Source organism: Clinocottus analis, unplaced genomic scaffold (assembly GCF_023055335.1).
Source record: "Clinocottus analis isolate CAN_PGR_092001 unplaced genomic scaffold, fCliAna1.0.p SCAF_23, whole genome shotgun sequence".
Classification (NCBI taxonomy): Eukaryota; Metazoa; Chordata; class Actinopteri; order Perciformes; family Cottidae; genus Clinocottus; species Clinocottus analis.
The window spans coordinates 9,514,936-9,531,669 of NW_027175965.1; the positions used below are offsets into that span (position 1 = coordinate 9,514,936).

The 16,734-nt window shown below is 44.3% G+C and overlaps 1 protein-coding gene across 1 annotated transcript in view; it reads right to left on the reverse strand.

Moving 5' to 3' along the window:
- Window positions 1-401: 401 nt before the first annotated feature.
- The window catches only part of nr5a2 (nuclear receptor subfamily 5, group A, member 2), a 58,989-nt gene continuing 42,656 nt past the window's right edge, over window positions 402-16,734 (reverse strand). Inside the window, exon 7 of the mRNA XM_068589628.1 lies at window positions 402-1,290. Coding sequence (XP_068445729.1) covers window positions 1,043-1,290 — 248 coding nt within the window. The 3' untranslated portion in view covers window positions 402-1,042. The remainder of the gene's footprint in view (window positions 1,291-16,734) is intronic.

Sequence of the window (16,734 nt, forward strand, 5' to 3'; positions counted from 1 at the left end):
AGATGACCATTTCATGAGAAGAAAAAACTGTATTTTTCTTCCTCATCGGCCTATTTATCATTTTGTTCATGAAAGAATTTCCCTCTTTTTTTAGACGTTTATGTGTAAACCGTCAAGTCGCCTTTTCTAGTTCAGATCAAGCGTCACGAGTGAGTCCAAAGAGCAGATGTGAAGGGAGGGAAAGAGCTGGTCGACTGCGTCTCCATTTGTCTTCACAGTACCAACGACAGCGAGAAGCCGGATCCAGAGAGAGAGAGAGAGAGAGAGAGAGAAAGAGAGAAAGAGAGAGAGAGAGAGAGAGAGAGAGAGAAAGAGAGAAAGAGAGAAAGAGAGAGAGAGAGAGAGAGAGAGAGAGAGAGAGAGAGAGAGAGAGAGAGAGAGAGAGAGAGAGAGAGAGAGAGAGAGAGAGAGAGAGAGAGAGAGAGAGAGAGAGAGAGAGAGAGAGAGGAGCATCAACCAGAAGAAGCCAGCTCTGTAGCCTCCTCGCTGCCTGACAGATGGACTGTGTCACTCAGTTTCCTTCCTCAGCACAAAAAGCCTCTCACAATGTCACCAGCTCTAAAACACTGGAGGGTTGTTAGTTCTTTAAGTTGCAGCCTGCCGGTCGTCATCGTCTGTACAGACGATCAGATCCCATCCGGTGCCAAATGCAGTGTTTGTTTCAAGTGTTTGTTTGTTTTTTTCATTCAGTATTGTCTTTTTTTGTCTGTGTGGTTGAGGAGATGCGGCTGTTCATTCAGACTTTTTTTTTTAAACATATTTTTTTTCAATGAAGGGATCCATATGCTGTGTGTGTGTGTGTGTGTGTGTGCACGCTGTGTCTCTACGCATGTGTGTTTGTCCACATCTGTACTCCAGGAGATCAACATGAGCTTAATGTAGACAAGAGCTGCTCACACACTCTCTCTGCTCTCCATCCTCCAGGTCATCACTCAGTCTGAGCTGGAGGTTCAGTTATTCAGAGTTTCTTTTTTAGTGTTGCGGCAAAAAAAAACCTCTCCGGATGTCTGCACAGCTGCATTATGGGTAACGCGGTCCCCTCCTAAGCCCTCTTGGCGTGAAGCATCTCGATGAGCAGGTTGTTGCAGGGCACGTCGCCGTTCAGGTGCTTGTAGTAAAGGTATTCTTCAGCCTGCAGGCTGATGGCTCGGATCTCTGGCAGCCGGAGGAGCAGCTGGCCGAACTTGTCCGTTTGCTGCGGGTAGTTGCACATGACGTAGTCCAGCAGCGCCGCGTTGACCTGCTCCTGCACGCTCTCCACCAGGTGGAAGTTCTCCAGGTTCTTCACATCTGCAAGGCAAGAAAGGAAACACAGAGTTTAGATGAGGTGACATGAAGCGATCTCTGGGAGTGCTGCGGGAAAGCACACGAGGTCTTCATGTGATGTGCTGCAACGCTGTCACGTTGCTCATTCTGGTCACATGAATTGATTTTGGGCTCTACAAAATGAACTGAATTGAATTGAAAGAGTAAATAAGTGACAAATTATACCACAGAAACTGAACAAGGCCAAGAATTACAAGCCGCCATGCCTCACACAGCTGATTGAGTTTCAAAAGGCAACATGATCCACTTACTGCGGCTAGATTGAATGCATATCTAGTCCCACATTTCGGCCTTCATGTCTCATTTCAACTCATTATGGCAGAAACTATAATTCAAGACAGTTTTATAGTGTCCCAGTATCCTGGCGTGGGGCATTATGGGTCATATTTCAAAGACAAAACGCTTTGAATCCTTTGTATTCTCAGGGGAAAGCGCTGCAATGTCATGTTTGGTTGTTGTCTTTTTTCCTTCTTCTTTTTTTTTTACTTTAAAAAGAAACGCATGATGAAATATCCCTCCATCCACTTCTTCCCCCTGATAATCATCTCTTGAGACAGCGATGTAAAGGGAATCAGGTAAAGCCGCAAAAAAAAAAAAGGTTCTCCACCCAAGAGATTCATTCCCCAGGAGTGAATGAATTATGTAGGGCAGCGTTACAGTCATATTAATACCAGCGCTGCTCCTTAACCCAACGTCGCCACCTCCTCTTTTATATCATAACAAAACAGAATGTAATTATCCTCGAAAAATATATATTCAGTGTTTAAAAGAGCGTCAATCTGGTGTGAAACAGTAATCACTTGAGCTGCAGGGTGCAATAAAAGCGCAGGAATTCATATTGATGGGAAGTCTTTTCTCCCTATTAATTCCTTGTCAAAAATACATTTTGCATCTTTGGAAAATCTCACCTTTACGCGCAGCTATAAGCACTTCTCCTTGACAATAATAAGCTCACTGGGGGTTTGAACAGATTATTGCAAGACAAGACAAAAATGTGCTAAATGGATAATGGTGAACAAGAGCGCCGCGTGTACTTGTCATGATTATGAAGCGCAGGGCTGCAGAATATTTAATCAGATGGCAGCGCTGTGTGTGTGTGTGTGTGTGTGTGCGTGCCTGATCTTTTATTAATCTGTTTGACCCCAGGTTGAGTGTGCTCGCAGTGCGCTAATGTGGAACGACAGAGTCCCTGTGTCTAGTTGACACCTCCAGACCAACACACAGACTCAACCCACACTGAAATATACCACGTTTAACGCTAAAGGTCTGCCTTTCTCTCCCACACACACACACACAGACACACACAGACACTAATCCATGGAAATACACATCATATTTCTCACATGGTACCCCCTTCCCACAGTCACACACACTCCATCCACCCACCCAGAGCATTAGGAGGAAGGAGTGGGAGATAAATCAGCAGCTAATGAGGTCTAGAGAATGAGAAGCAGGTCCTTGAAGGCACTTCCATCTATGATGCACTCTACCATGCGATTACAATATGCATGTGTGTGTGCGTGTGTGTGTGTGTGTTTGTTCCCGTGTTGCCTGTGTGTGTGTGAGCTGGCGTGGTGCATGTGCGTGATCATTGTGACCTCTGGGTGACACAGTGGGGGCTAAATAAGGCCAAGAGGAGGGCAGGAAAAGGGGGGTTGGGGGCGCGGCCGGTGACAAAGAAGCCTCCAAACAAACATGGCATGTGCTTTTTCCTGCTGCCACTCAGCTGTCTGACCCCCCCGGACTCCTGCAGCGGCTTTCACGCCACCAACACCTCCGAGACGCATTGATAGCGCCTTACATAAGCCAACGCGGTGGAGTGAGGGCTGCAGGCTGCAACACACAGGCGTCCTACGCAGGTCAAGGGGAAACATAATGGACTTGTTTTTATTTGCACAATAAATCTCGCGAATGCACGGAAATAAAAGTTTCTAAATGGCTCAAAAAGTCTTTTAAAAAAAGAGTCTACAACCCTCCACTGCACCGTTTGAGTTCAGACCTGGAGTTAATAAATACAATATCCATCATGTGCTCAGTTTCTAACTGTAGAAAACACAATTCCTTCAAATAGTTTAAACCCACACGTTCCACAAACAAACACACAAACACACAACTGTCTCCGTTGCAGCGCTGCTGGTTTTAATGCCATAAAATCATTTTAGTTTTGATGAGACTCGGTCAAACCACTGATTAATAAAGAAAGATTAAAACCTTCAAATAAAACATAAAACAAAAAGTCTAAAAATGTAGTGTTACGGATACATACAAATATATTTTACAAATGTACTTATTACGCATGGTAATTGTTTAATCTATAAAATATTTAATGGAATCTGATGCACGAAAGATAAAGTTACCTGTAACATGTCACGTTAAATATAATCACTGCAGCAACGTCACCGTCTGCAGCAACACGACAACGTGAACCCAGATCACAGCAACATATGTCGGGTTGCTGTGTTGATTTCCACTGTGTGTGTAAGAGTGTGTGTGTGTTTGATGGCTGTATGTGTGGATGTGAGGTGGATGGTGTGTGTGTGTAGGGAGGGTGGGGGGGGGGACTACAGAGAATTAGTACCCAATGTCTCTGTCAAGCTAATTAGTGGAAAGTGAGGCAAAAAAATCATTTTAATTGCTAATTATTACAAGAGTCCCTTTAAAAATGAGACCTTCTGAAAAAAGAAAAAGCCCAAATGACAATAGTTCGATAACGACTCCTCCTATACGACCTACTCACAAATAACGATAAATACAAAAACACTAAGACATGTAGCTTGATATTTAGCTGCTCATCGCATCATAAAAGTGCTTTGATTGTAATTCAGTGATCATTAAAGGAGCTGAAGGAGAGACTGAAGGGTCGAAAACACAACCAGAAGAAACAATTGATCAATGATTCCCAGACAGTGTCAGGTCGGAGCATTAAGTGTGGTAAGCGCTCCCCTTAGCTCCCCCCTACACACACACACACACACACACACACACACACACACCCCCCACACCTCCACCCTTCGCTCTCCATCTCATTGTTCAGTCACTGTGGGACTAATTATCAACTTTTTTTTTCACATAAAACAGCCACAGCTCGTTGCAGCGCCGCGTCTGAATACTCAAATGGAAACCCTGAGGTCCCGCAGAATACATTGTTTCTTTTGACGGGCGATCATGCTGAAGCCAACGACCCACACACACACACACACACACACACACACGCACGCACACACACACATGCACACTAACACACACACACTCTCACTCATCCATTCTCTCTATCACAGAGCCCCTGAAATCACTGCTGTGCTTTTTAATTAGACGTGTTCTGTGCTGTGAGTGTGTGTGTGTGTGTGTGTGTGTGTGTGTGTGTGTGTGTGTGCTGCTTGTGCTTTTGCATCCACCTGCTCCAGGGATACATGCAGAATTTTAGACACACAGCACATTCACTCGTGTAAACACTCGCTCCATCACTACACTCTGATCTCGCTGATGGACACTGTGCTGTGCAGAAACTCTGACCAGAATATTATTTTCATAAAAAAAACCCTCACTTGGTGTCAAGTTCAAGCAAACTGCGTCCCTCTGTGTGTGTGTGTGTGTGTGTGTGTGTGTGTGTGTGGCGTTAAGAAGCTAAAGTCTGCAGTATCTTAGGAGAGGAAGAGCTGACACTTGAACCACATTGTAACAACAAGAGGAGTGAAAAAGATCAGGAAAAGCTGATTATGAGTTTTGCACATACATGATCATTTGCTACATTTGGATTTAAACTATATTTGCTTCATTTTGATCAGTTAAACACCTTTTGTGTTGCAGTTATAAGATCAACTCGTGTTTTATGAAAGCAAAAACCTCATGAGTCATTCACCTGACATGTCACACGTTTACTATCTCCACACCTCTTTTCCATCCTGCTATTTGGTCATCGCGCTATCGCCCATTTCCAGTCGTCTTGCCGCCTCGTCGTCTTGTACAAAACAACACCGCGGTCCCTCACGGTACACTTTTAGTGCCCCAATCAATAAACCAGTCACATGCTGCCTCTCTAACTTCACAACATGTGTTTCCTGCCTCGTCCAAAAACAACACGTAAAACTCTCGGCTCATAAACAGTTATTGAGTCAAGCGCTGTCAGTAAACTTGGCCAATTAAACGTGAGTGGGAAAAAAACTGGTCACTTCCTGTGTAGGCCGGCATCCTGCTCTTCCAATGGGGACGTTTATACGATCAAAGCTGACGCACCTTTTACTACGGCAGCGGTGCTTCAAAGACCGAGGATTGTGAACCCGTGTCCAGGCCAAGTCCTCTTTATTGCACCTCACTGGATTGTTATCAAGTCAACAATGTCCACTGCTACTTTATTCATTATTAATCTGCCTCGCCGCGCTGCTCCAATCAGAGACAGAGGCGTTGAACGAGCAGAAACCCAACGACCTTTGACTCTGGGTGGGTTGACGGGAAAAAGTGACGACGAAACGACTGCCAACAATCAGCTACACGCAGAAATGTGCGTGTGTGTGTGTGAGTGTGTGTGAGTGTGGTGTTAAAAAACAGGGCAGCGAGGGCAATCAAAGCAAACAAGGTTCACGGGGCAAGGGGCAACGGCCGCGCGGCTAACGGCATCACTTAAGCTGTAATCTGAGTCCCGCTGCACCGCTGCATGGGCTTCGTGTTGGAGAGAAGCAACCTCCTTTACCCCCATTGTACCCTCGAACCACAATCAAGTCATGAAGTACACAAGCTCACACACCAGCTACACACACACACGCAGCAGCTCGCATCAATATTCCACTGACAGCGTTTTACGTGGAAGTGTGTGTCTGTTTTTTTCCTCCACAGAAGACTCTGCTTCCCTCATCTTTCTCTCGCTTGCCAGCAAACAAGTTTCCCTTCTCCCCGGAGAGCTCAGCTTCCTTGTTTTCCTCCGAGTCCCATTTGGGGAATTCCCTTTCCTCAGATACAACGCCTCCGTGTTCGAAGGCGAGTAAAAATACACGGCAGGGTAAACTGATGCTGATTGCCCCTTAACATTAAATGGTTGCTCTTTGAGACTTGATCCACCAAAGGCTAAAACGCTAACTAGCATCATACGGCGATCACAGGAGGCAAGAAGAGGACGATCAGCTGATCGTTGATCTCCGATAACAGTCCATTGAAGCACAGACAAAACATTGCTATTTGTAGATGCAGGGTTAAAAAGCTATAATCATTTAAACATATTTAAATATGGGAGATAATGGTGCACATTTTTTAATTATCTCATTGTACTTATTTGTACATATGAAAAGTCTGCTGAGCAGATCAATCATTATGTGGATTATTGCTACTATATATATATATATATATATATATATATATATATATATATATATATATATATATATATATATATATATATATATATATTGGTGGACAGTTTTATGTGCATACAGAGCATTTGTCGGTCGTAGCTAATTTAGAAATGTATTTTTTCAGCATCTAATGAAGTGAAAGGATCTTAAGAAGCATCCTTTACTGTTTAATAATTTAACAAAGACCTTATCATGCCCTGAACAGTGACCCTTCATCTTGCAAAGTGACCCTTTATTTCACCAGCATCCAGTGCTAAAGTGCAGCTTCATGCCCTCAAGCTAACATGGAGCTCAGTGTCCAGAGACCGAACATCCTCTGCAGAAACAATGCAGAATATCAACTGTGTGACGGCTCCTGGAGACCTGTGGGCACCGATGGGTTCGGGCTGTTGTCAGTGTGTTAGAAGAAAGCGTGAAGGCTCAATTTGCTCAACCCCTCCCTCCCTTCGGCCACTCGGGGGCCGGACGCCATGCGGCTGTGAGAGACAGTGACGCCTGCGCAGTCCTGTTGGAGAAGCACTAAGTCAAATCTCAACCTCCTCCTCCGACAACGATGCTATGTTTTTGCTAAACTAGCAGCGGCTGGTTCGGTCCTGTCGCCCAAGGACGGGTCGGCGGGCTCGGCGGGGCGATGGAGAGAGGTCGAGAGATATTGAGAGGAAAGGAAAAGCGCCTTAGGTCCCATAAAATAAACAAGAGAGAAGGCGCTGTGAGCAGGAAGGAGAGCAGCTCACCTCATTGACTATGCTGGCTGCAAGGTGCTGGGGGTTTATCCTGAGGTGAAGGGAAACAAATGTACATCCTGTATGTCTTGGTCCTCTGTTTAGCTGTGTGTGATGGACTTAAAGGCCTTTAACAGATGGACAGCCAGGGCGGGTAATATCAGAAGGAATAAATATGAAAGAGGTAGTTCAGACTTTTTGACATGTGTTACTCTACTTTAACGGTGGCATTCAAATGGTGTCATATTGATGCAAAGAAGCTGCTACAATTAGTCTATTTTGGTGTTTTGTGGCTGAAAATATTGTGTATCTACTGACCCCATTTGCTGCTGTTCTTGTTATGAAGCTGCATACTCACTGTGATAGAAATGATATTGTATGGAGAAAAATATCTCATTGTCTCAGCATTATGAAAATGTACTTGCCAGAGGGATACGAAGAGATTTGAATCAGCAATGAATCTGTGGTCCCTCTAGACCCCACACACACCCCAACACACACACACACACACACACACACACACACACACACACACACACTGCCCCTTTCTTTAGCCCCCTGGAGGCTGAACCAAACGCCTTTCACTGAGCCGACCTCGGACGGCGGCGTGCACCCACAGGTCCCCGCTCTTTCACCTTGCTAATGCCATCTGGATTTTACAGACAGTTTACCCCCCCCCACCTCCCACCCCACCCACACACACCCCTCCACTTTACCATAACCCCCAGTCACGTAGCTACATGCAGCTAATGACGCTAACGCTTGACTGACAGGCTCAAATCTAATGGACGACGATCCAGAAGATAAGTCACTGTTTGGTTTAATCTGAGGTAATGGAGCGGTGCGATGGAACAAGTTGTTTTTTTTTTAAAAAAGGCATGAATTAGGAATCAATATGGCCGTACCTGCGTGGGGACCTTCCAGGGTCCTCTGGACCTCACCCCACATTGCATTCGTACCTGTCAGCGTATACTGTGTGTGTGTAGTCTCTTTCTATCAAAGCGTGCGTGTGAACCTCGTTTACATTCACTGCACTTTTGCACCCCTCGGCTAATTACACACCGGGTTTGTTTGGCGGTGGAGGGAAGGCGTCGGGGGGTGGAGGGGCATGTCAACCTTTCTTGTTTATGATAAAGTGACAGAAAATCATTGGGGGGTCAAGTACCCCCCCCCCCCCTCCAACCCTCCATCGCCCCAAAAACTCCTACAGCAGTACAGAAGGTGCCCGGTGTGGGAAGCCTCCTCTTTAATGAGACCATTAAAGGGCCCGTCTCCCCGTCAATAGATTTCTCTCATTCTTTCTCTGACAAATTTGAATTAATAATTCAGTGCCAAGCGCCTGGGGATGTATATTTTCAGCATGAAGGACAGTTAATCCATAGCGTCATTTCCCCCCCTCTCCCTCTCACTCCTTCCTCTCTTCTCTTGCATGCACTCTCTCCTTTTAAATCCACCTCTCTCTCTCTCTTTCCTTCGTCTTGTGCTTCGCTCTCGTTTGATGGTGGAAGCCAGCAGGTAGCGAGCGGACTAAAGAGTGAGCTCAATGTTTTTCACACCTTCTATTTAACTTATTTGTTCTCTGTGCGATTTTTTTGAATCCCCTGTCATGTGACAAGTGGAGTCAACAAGTGCAAGCTGGAGTTTAATTTATTTAAATGTGTTGGGCGGCGGTTGTAAGATGCCGTGTTTCTGCCTCTCAAAGCTGGCGTTGATTTGGTGAACTGGGGTTTCCCTGAGCCAAATGCAAGGACTTTCAAATACACATTACAAAGGATTTAAAGGAATTGAATCATTTTGAGGACGAACCACAGTGACACTAGTTTGATAAAAACTATTCAAATGTTGTGGAGTTTGTTGTAAAGTTGTTGAGTTTCAGTCATCACCGACAACTATGAATTTACAGCTATGCATGTCAGTGCCAGGTGGCACTAAAGTACAACTTTATTGTCTGGCAGCGTATTTTCATTTCACAACATTTTAAATATATACTCCTGATGAAGTGTGTGTGCAAAGAAGTGCACTGTGTGTTTTAACACAAATGTGAAAGCAGCTCTAAAGTTTTACACCACCATGTTGGTTTTTTTCCCCTTTTTATAATGGGAGAGAGAGAGAGAGAGAGAGAGAGAGAGAGAGAGAGAGAGAGAGAGAGAGAGAGAGAGAGAGAGAGAGAGAGAGAGAGAGAGAGAGAGCACCTGTTGGATCATCTGTGCTTTAAAACATTTAATCACTGTCTCTGGTTACGCACGAACGCACGCCACAGAATGCAGACACACACACACACACACACACACACACACACACACACACACAACACACACACACACACGCACACACGCATCACCTTAAAGCTCCGCTGTTCTCCGGCCTGCCAGAAGTATCTCGTAACCACATTGTCCAGAGAGAAGCATGCACACACAGAAGCTCAAAGAGCAAAGGGAAGCTGGTTATAATCTCCCAGCAGCCACCTGACCACCGCATAGCTCAGCACCGCCGGTTTCAACACATGCCGCACCGTGCACACACAAACAGCAACACAATGGCTGGCAACCAATACGCCTGACATTCCTGTGAGGCCAGTGAGCGCCGTGTGTGAGCTCAGAGGGTTTATTTCACCTCTTTAATCGCCAGTATTTCTGTCACTGATCAGTGAATATCAATGAAAATGAAAAGTGTCATCCTAAAAACAAGTTCAAATAAAAAGGGTATTCTAAAAATACTTTTTTTTCCTTTAAGTTTGCTTTTTCCTTTGCTCGAGCAGAAGGCCACGCCTCTTAGTTTATTTCCTTCCTTTGTCTTTTACATTACTGGTGTAATGATTGTCCAGTGAGTAAAACTAACGACGCATCATGAGCTACAGTGGCCATAAATGTCGTGTCATAAAGATTTATTTTTTGCGGCACTAATTCTGTTGCTCCCACTGATTGGCGAAGTGAAGCCATTCACATTTACAACTTCACAAACCATAAATGATTGACAAAGTGTTTAAAGCCAGAGGGCCACCTGATTGCATATTTATTTTTGAACATTTGACCTGTGATACGCTCGAAGTCTGTCTGAAGCATATCCACAGTACAGTCGCTTAAGTTTGTGTGTGTGTGTGTGTGTACAGCAAAAACGGGTACTTTTTTGTATATATTTTTAAATATACTGATTGATAAACTATTATCACAAAGATTGTACTTCCATACATTTCAAGTCACGTGTTTTACTGATGAAAAAATAACACGAAATAGTCCTGATAAACGCAAAAAGACTTCAAATACAATCAAGCTGAGGATCAATATGGGGTTATAATTAAAATTATTGTACCTCAGCTTAGTTATGAAGGTAGATTTGTGTTTTTATTACATGAGCAGATGTATTGTTTGTAAGTAAATTATCTCACTGCAAATCCCAAATCTTTGCTCTCAAAATAAAAATCTTTGCTCTCCAAAAAATATACACTCTCAAAAAAAAGCTAAAAAAAATAATTAAAAAATAGGATCTAAAAAAAAAAAAAAAAAAAAAAAAATCGCAAAAAAAAAAACTGCACATTAAAAAAAAGAACCTTTGCTCTCAATCCCAAAAGTGACAAATTGAGTTTTGGACGTAGTGGGCGGGGCACGCGCTGTTTTTTTTGAGAGCGTTGTTGGTTTTTGAGAGCAAAGATTTTGGATTTGCAGCCAGATAATTTACTTACAACATAGTTAGCATTGTACAATGTCGCATCTACAATAACTGATTTAATGCGCCACTGAAGTGACACACCACCGTGTGTGTGACCTGAAGCGTTGGGGCACGCTGGGTCTGGCAAACATGCCGACGCCAACGTGCTGGCGGTGGATCCTCCGGCACCAACTTTTAACTTTAGTAAGGTGTGTGGACCTTCTGCTGTTCTTATTCTTTGAGAACGGACGCGTAGGGAAGCAGACGCCACCGTGCCGGACACAACGTGAGGACAACAACACACTGACTGGACTCTCAGAGGAGAATGTCAACAGCCACGTCGTTTCCTAACAGCGTTGTTGTGTAACAACATCGTTGTGCGCGCCCTTCGCGGTGCAGTCTCTCCTTTACTGTAACGTGTGTGTATGAGTGGCTGCAAGTGCTGTGGAGTTCATATTGTTTATACCTATGTTTTATTTTACTGTTGTTTCTAAAGGACCTTTCAGCCGCTGTTGTGTCCACAGCTCGTTTTGTTATTTGTCTGTGCTTGTGGTATGATTATTACCATATATTCATACTTGATAATCAGTCGTATTTATGCAAAGACTGCAAAGTAGCCCCTCTGCCAAAAGGGGTTATTTTTGCTGCATTTTTTGCTACACAATTAATGCCATCTATTTTGTTGACTCTATATGTTGTTTAATTTATAAGTCGTATAATGTGTTTTTTTGAATGCAATGCAGTAACGTTTAGTGCATTGCTTTGTGTAATATATATTTAAAGTAATGATACTTTTACTTAGAGTGATATATTATAGTATTCCTTCCACCTCTTGGTGTGTGTTTGCTTTTGTGTGTGTGTGTGCTTGTGTGTGTGTAAGGGCTTCCTAGAGTGCATGAGAGCAACAGAAGTGATCACTGGTTGAGCTGTTTGGAGGGTTGTGTAACTCTTTGCTGCTGTTTGTGTGTAATGTTTAGGTTAAGGTCGAGGCAGGCGGTCTGATCATTATGGTGCATGATTGTGGCTGTTTTTTTTGTTTAAGCCATACACACAAACACATTAGATCTCATGGCGTTAGCGTTAGCGGTTGACTCTATGTCAGCATTGTCTTTGCAAGCTTCAGATTTAAAACAGTAGATGATATGGTGAGCCCTTGAAATGCTGATTTATATTAATTCCGTAAGAAGTCAACATTACATCGTTGACGTGTTTCATCACGTTTACATGAGCAGGAGCTCTTTTTTTTTAAAAAGGTCCCTGAACTGAATAGTTCACCTGAAAATCACCTCTCCAGCCAAATCACTCAAATCAAGAGCAGGACTTTCCAATGTAAGCACAATTTGTACTCTGAGTCTGTTTTCTCTTCGACTAATGTGAGCCGGTTCTCCGCAGGGCCCCAGATAGCCCGGGCCTGTCCTCCCTCGCCCGACGAGGAATCCCTTAGCATCTAATTGGAGAGGAGTAGTAACCGAGCTAGCACAGCGCTGGGACTCAACACTGCAGCCACTGAGAATGCATTAGCATTAGCATTGCAGCGAACCGACAGGTACATAATGATAACCTCAAGCTCTGGCCGCTGGGAGCTCCTGTTCACGCGAACACACACACACACGCGAACACACACACACTCTCTCTGCCCCCGTCTGCTGCTTTACACGCAGTCACGTAAACAAGCTAGTGTAAAGCAGCCCCAGCGGTGGGCTGCTTGGCGATCGGAGGAGGGGGAGGAAAATCTGTTGCTGCCGTTCGGCTGAAAAGTGTGTGTAATGAACTTGAGTTCCATTGATCGGGACTGAGAGTACAGGACCGGGGGCTGTTTGTCCCAGAAGGGCTGCCGTACCACGGCTCGCTAGCTCCTCATAAATGTTTGAGCGGCCTCGGCCGCCCGAGCGCCACGCTACCTGAGCTACCGCCCGCACACATCCACGCCGATGCTGATGATGGATGGGTAGTCGGTGGTGCCGGTTGAAGGGATCGATCATCATTTTAGCTTGATGACATTACCGTACACAGCACGAGTGTTTTCTGTGACTGAGAACGGGGAAGGTGTGTTGACGGCCGCTCAAAGAGGTTCATGAAAAGTGGAGATATTTTTATTCTAGTTTTTTAATAAAATACTCCCACCGCCCCCTGTCATAAATTCACACTTTCAAATCTCCGTCCAGGTGCAAACATTGATATTTGCAAGCATGTGTTAATTTGTTTGGCGAGCTATACTTTCCTATGCTGTACCCCTAAGCTCTTAGGCCCTCGACCGCCCCCTGAAATCCCCATTATGCCGCACACAGGATTTATATTACTGCAGATATCACTTAGAAAACACCTGATGTGCCGGGCGGACCGTCCGCGCCGCCTTTTGACTGCTAAGTACCAGCTGGCGGGAGGTCCGCTGCGTTATGCAGCCGGTAATAAAAGTTGAACATTGATTTTCTGTAGCAGCTTGTAACTGTTAATGTTGAGACATCAATAGCAAAAGCAAAGCGCTGGTGCCTTAATAGGAGAGCGAGTATATGGAGGGCGCGAGCACAGGCGGACTCTAAATCACAGAATCTATCCCTACCGATCGATAGGACAGTAACTGCAAGTGTCCCTCTGCTTTCCTAATGTTTTATAATAAACTGACAGCCTGTAATAAGGCCAAGGGAGAGGGAGAATGAGAGGGGGGGGGAGATGGAGGGCAACAGTTTCTCCATAGCTCGCCCATCTTAAATCACACCACATGGGAGTGCAGGAGCCGAGGAGGAGGAGGCAGGACGGAGGGAAAGGGTTTTTTCTTTCGTGAAAAAAAAAAAAAACTTTTACAGGAGCATTTGTCTGGTTGTGCTCACTGCTCCGGTAGTTAGCGAGTGTATTGATGGAGGGGAGAAGAAGTTTAAGGGATTTGTCCCGCATTGCTTCGACAGGGCAGTGAGTTAAAGTGTGTATTAAATCCAACTGCCACCTTGCAGATGGCGGCTGCGCGTGATGTGACTGGATGTGGATGGTGCTGAAATTAATAAAAGGATTACAACCCGTGTAATGCTACTTGGTGAAAGAGCACTCACTCTGTTGTGAGGAAGTTTCATGCTTTGGATTCAGAGTAGTTTATTTGAGCAGTGATGAAGAACATGTTGTGTTACTCCTTTGTATGTTAGCTCATTAAAAAGTTATGATAATAAGAACCTTTTCTTGAGGTTACAGTGGAAATGTAATATTTTATTACAACATTTAAAGAGCAGGTCTCTTGTGTTTTACCTTTGAGCCATAAGAAAAACTATGAAATATAACAAATATACCTCTTTATTCCTCTGTGGTATAAGATCTACATCATATTAATGTCCAAATGTAGACAATTCACCATGTTGAAGGCTGCGCTGTGCTTCCAGGTTCCTCTGGACTATTGAAAATAGTCTAAATCACTGATTATATGAGTATTTAATTCCCATAAATATCTCTCATTATCTGACTCATTTAGTGCTTGGACTCTCTGGCTAATAGAACAACAATGATGTGTCTTTGTTTGTCTTATCTCTTAATTGTTTGCTACTCGGGTCCATCAATTTATAACTCTAAGAGTAAACATAGGGCCCCTATTATGTTTCTTTACTCTCTGATAACAGATGCGTTTGAAACAGATAAAGAGCAGTGTCAACAGCATCACCATATAAATCCTTGTAGGAATGTGATAAGACCCAAAAAGAGAAGAAAGAAGGCAAGCTTTGGAAAGATTGGAAAGATCTGGGAAAAGTCGAAACCCATCAGAAAACTGTAACGTATATCAGGAGAGATGTGTACGGCGAAGGCTAAAGGGGGCGCAGGTCAAGGGTGAAAGGGGATCCTCAGCATCCCCGCCGCCACATCTCACTTAATGGCAACAGCCTGCAGTATTGCAGGTAATAGCGGCGGGCTGGAGACCTGGAGCTTTTATTGCTTGATAAAGTCTGAAAGCCTTTTAGGCGGCCTCATTACGTGGAATTCCCTACAAAGTGGCGGCCGGCATCAGGAGCCGACTGCGCACCACGTCAGATTTCTTAGGCTAAAATTGCTAGAAAATAGGCGGAAGTATTAGGTTCATTGCTTTAGGGCACACTCCCAACTGCTCCCGATGAGATGGAAAGAAAATTAAAGAAAAGTCAGGACACTCAAACATGATTAGCTGCTGTCGGGACAAAGTTTGAGCAAATGTGTTGTGTTTGCGTCCTGCGTTACTCGGATGGCCGAAGGCGGCCGACGGGGGCTGGAAAAGATTTGTTTGTTTGAAAAACTGAGAGTCCAATACTTGTCAATCAGCACATGTTTGCCGAAGCACTTCACCAAGTTTTTCCAAACCGAGTGATGAAAAAGCACTAGATGCAGTCACTCTGTGCATGGATTGCACTTTATGAAGCATTTACTGCATCCATATAGTGTTGGCCCAACTGCAATCACTGCTACTTTACTTCACATTACTGCAGCCATTGCACCAATCCAGTTCCTGCAATTTGTGCAATATGCAAACATTAGTCAAGCATATGGGCTGCTTGCCTACACACACACACACACACACACACACACACATGCTATGAAGCTTTATTCGTGCCACTTTTCACACGATATCAGCGAAGGCATTTGAAATGTCTCCAAAACCTGTGAATCTACTTCAAGCCGAGCGTCTTCACACGTGACTTCACCTCCAAACCGGAGAGGTCCTCACTTAAGGGTTGGATGTGAATTCAGTTCCAACAGTGGGCGACTTCACTGTACTTGTAGTTTACTATTTTACTATTATAAATAATCACATATATCAGCAGTTTTATGGGATGTAAAGGTCTGGAGTATTTTTTTTTACACCTGTGATTTCTGCTGTTTCTTATAATTCAATGTGCTTTATTTCATGTTTCCTGGTCCCTCTTGAGAGCAGAAAAAGACGCTTTTTATGTCGAGTCAAGGTTTCTCGTAAGCCAGAGCAATCCATACACACACTAAGCGTACCTTTAAACATGTATTGATCAGATCAAATGTACTGATGATGACTCCATTCTGCTCCGACACAACCAGCTGCTCAAAAAGGTTTAAAAAAGTCCTAATTATGTTGCTTTTAATGAAGTTGTGAAGCGTTGTTCTGGTTGTGTGCTCCATTCTTTAGTCTCAATGCTTATAAATATTGAACCGCTGCCTCACAATGTTAATCAATCCCCAACCAAATTCTAAATGATTTGGTTCGTTTCAGGAAGTGAATATTGGCCGGGCTTTACAGAGGGGGGGGGGGGGGGGTTGTGCATAAATTAGCTCACTTGCTCACTCGCTCGCTGGCCAGGGATCAGGGCATTGATTCTGAGCAGCCTCGGCTGTTGCTTAATTAGGACGTACCTGTCTGGGAATTACTTCTTTTTTTTCTTGCTCTCGTTGTGTGGAGAAACAAATAGGATACACAGAGAGAGAGAAAGCAAGAATAATTGTCTTTTTTTCATCAAGGTCAATCACGTTTGCCGTGTTTGTGTTGTTGTCAGCAGATTGCCGTGTGACCTCGTGGTGCACACAACACGTCTTCGCCGTGCGGCGCACGCAAACATGCTAATGAACGACATGAGCACATGGGACGGGCCTGAGGAGTGAGGGAAAGGAAAGGTAAACAGAGGGCTGGGGTAAAACTTCTGAAAGGTTTTTGTGTCACAGTTTCACTTGTTTTATTAAGATCATAATTATTTTATGCTGAACAGTGAATACACACCTCCTGTCCA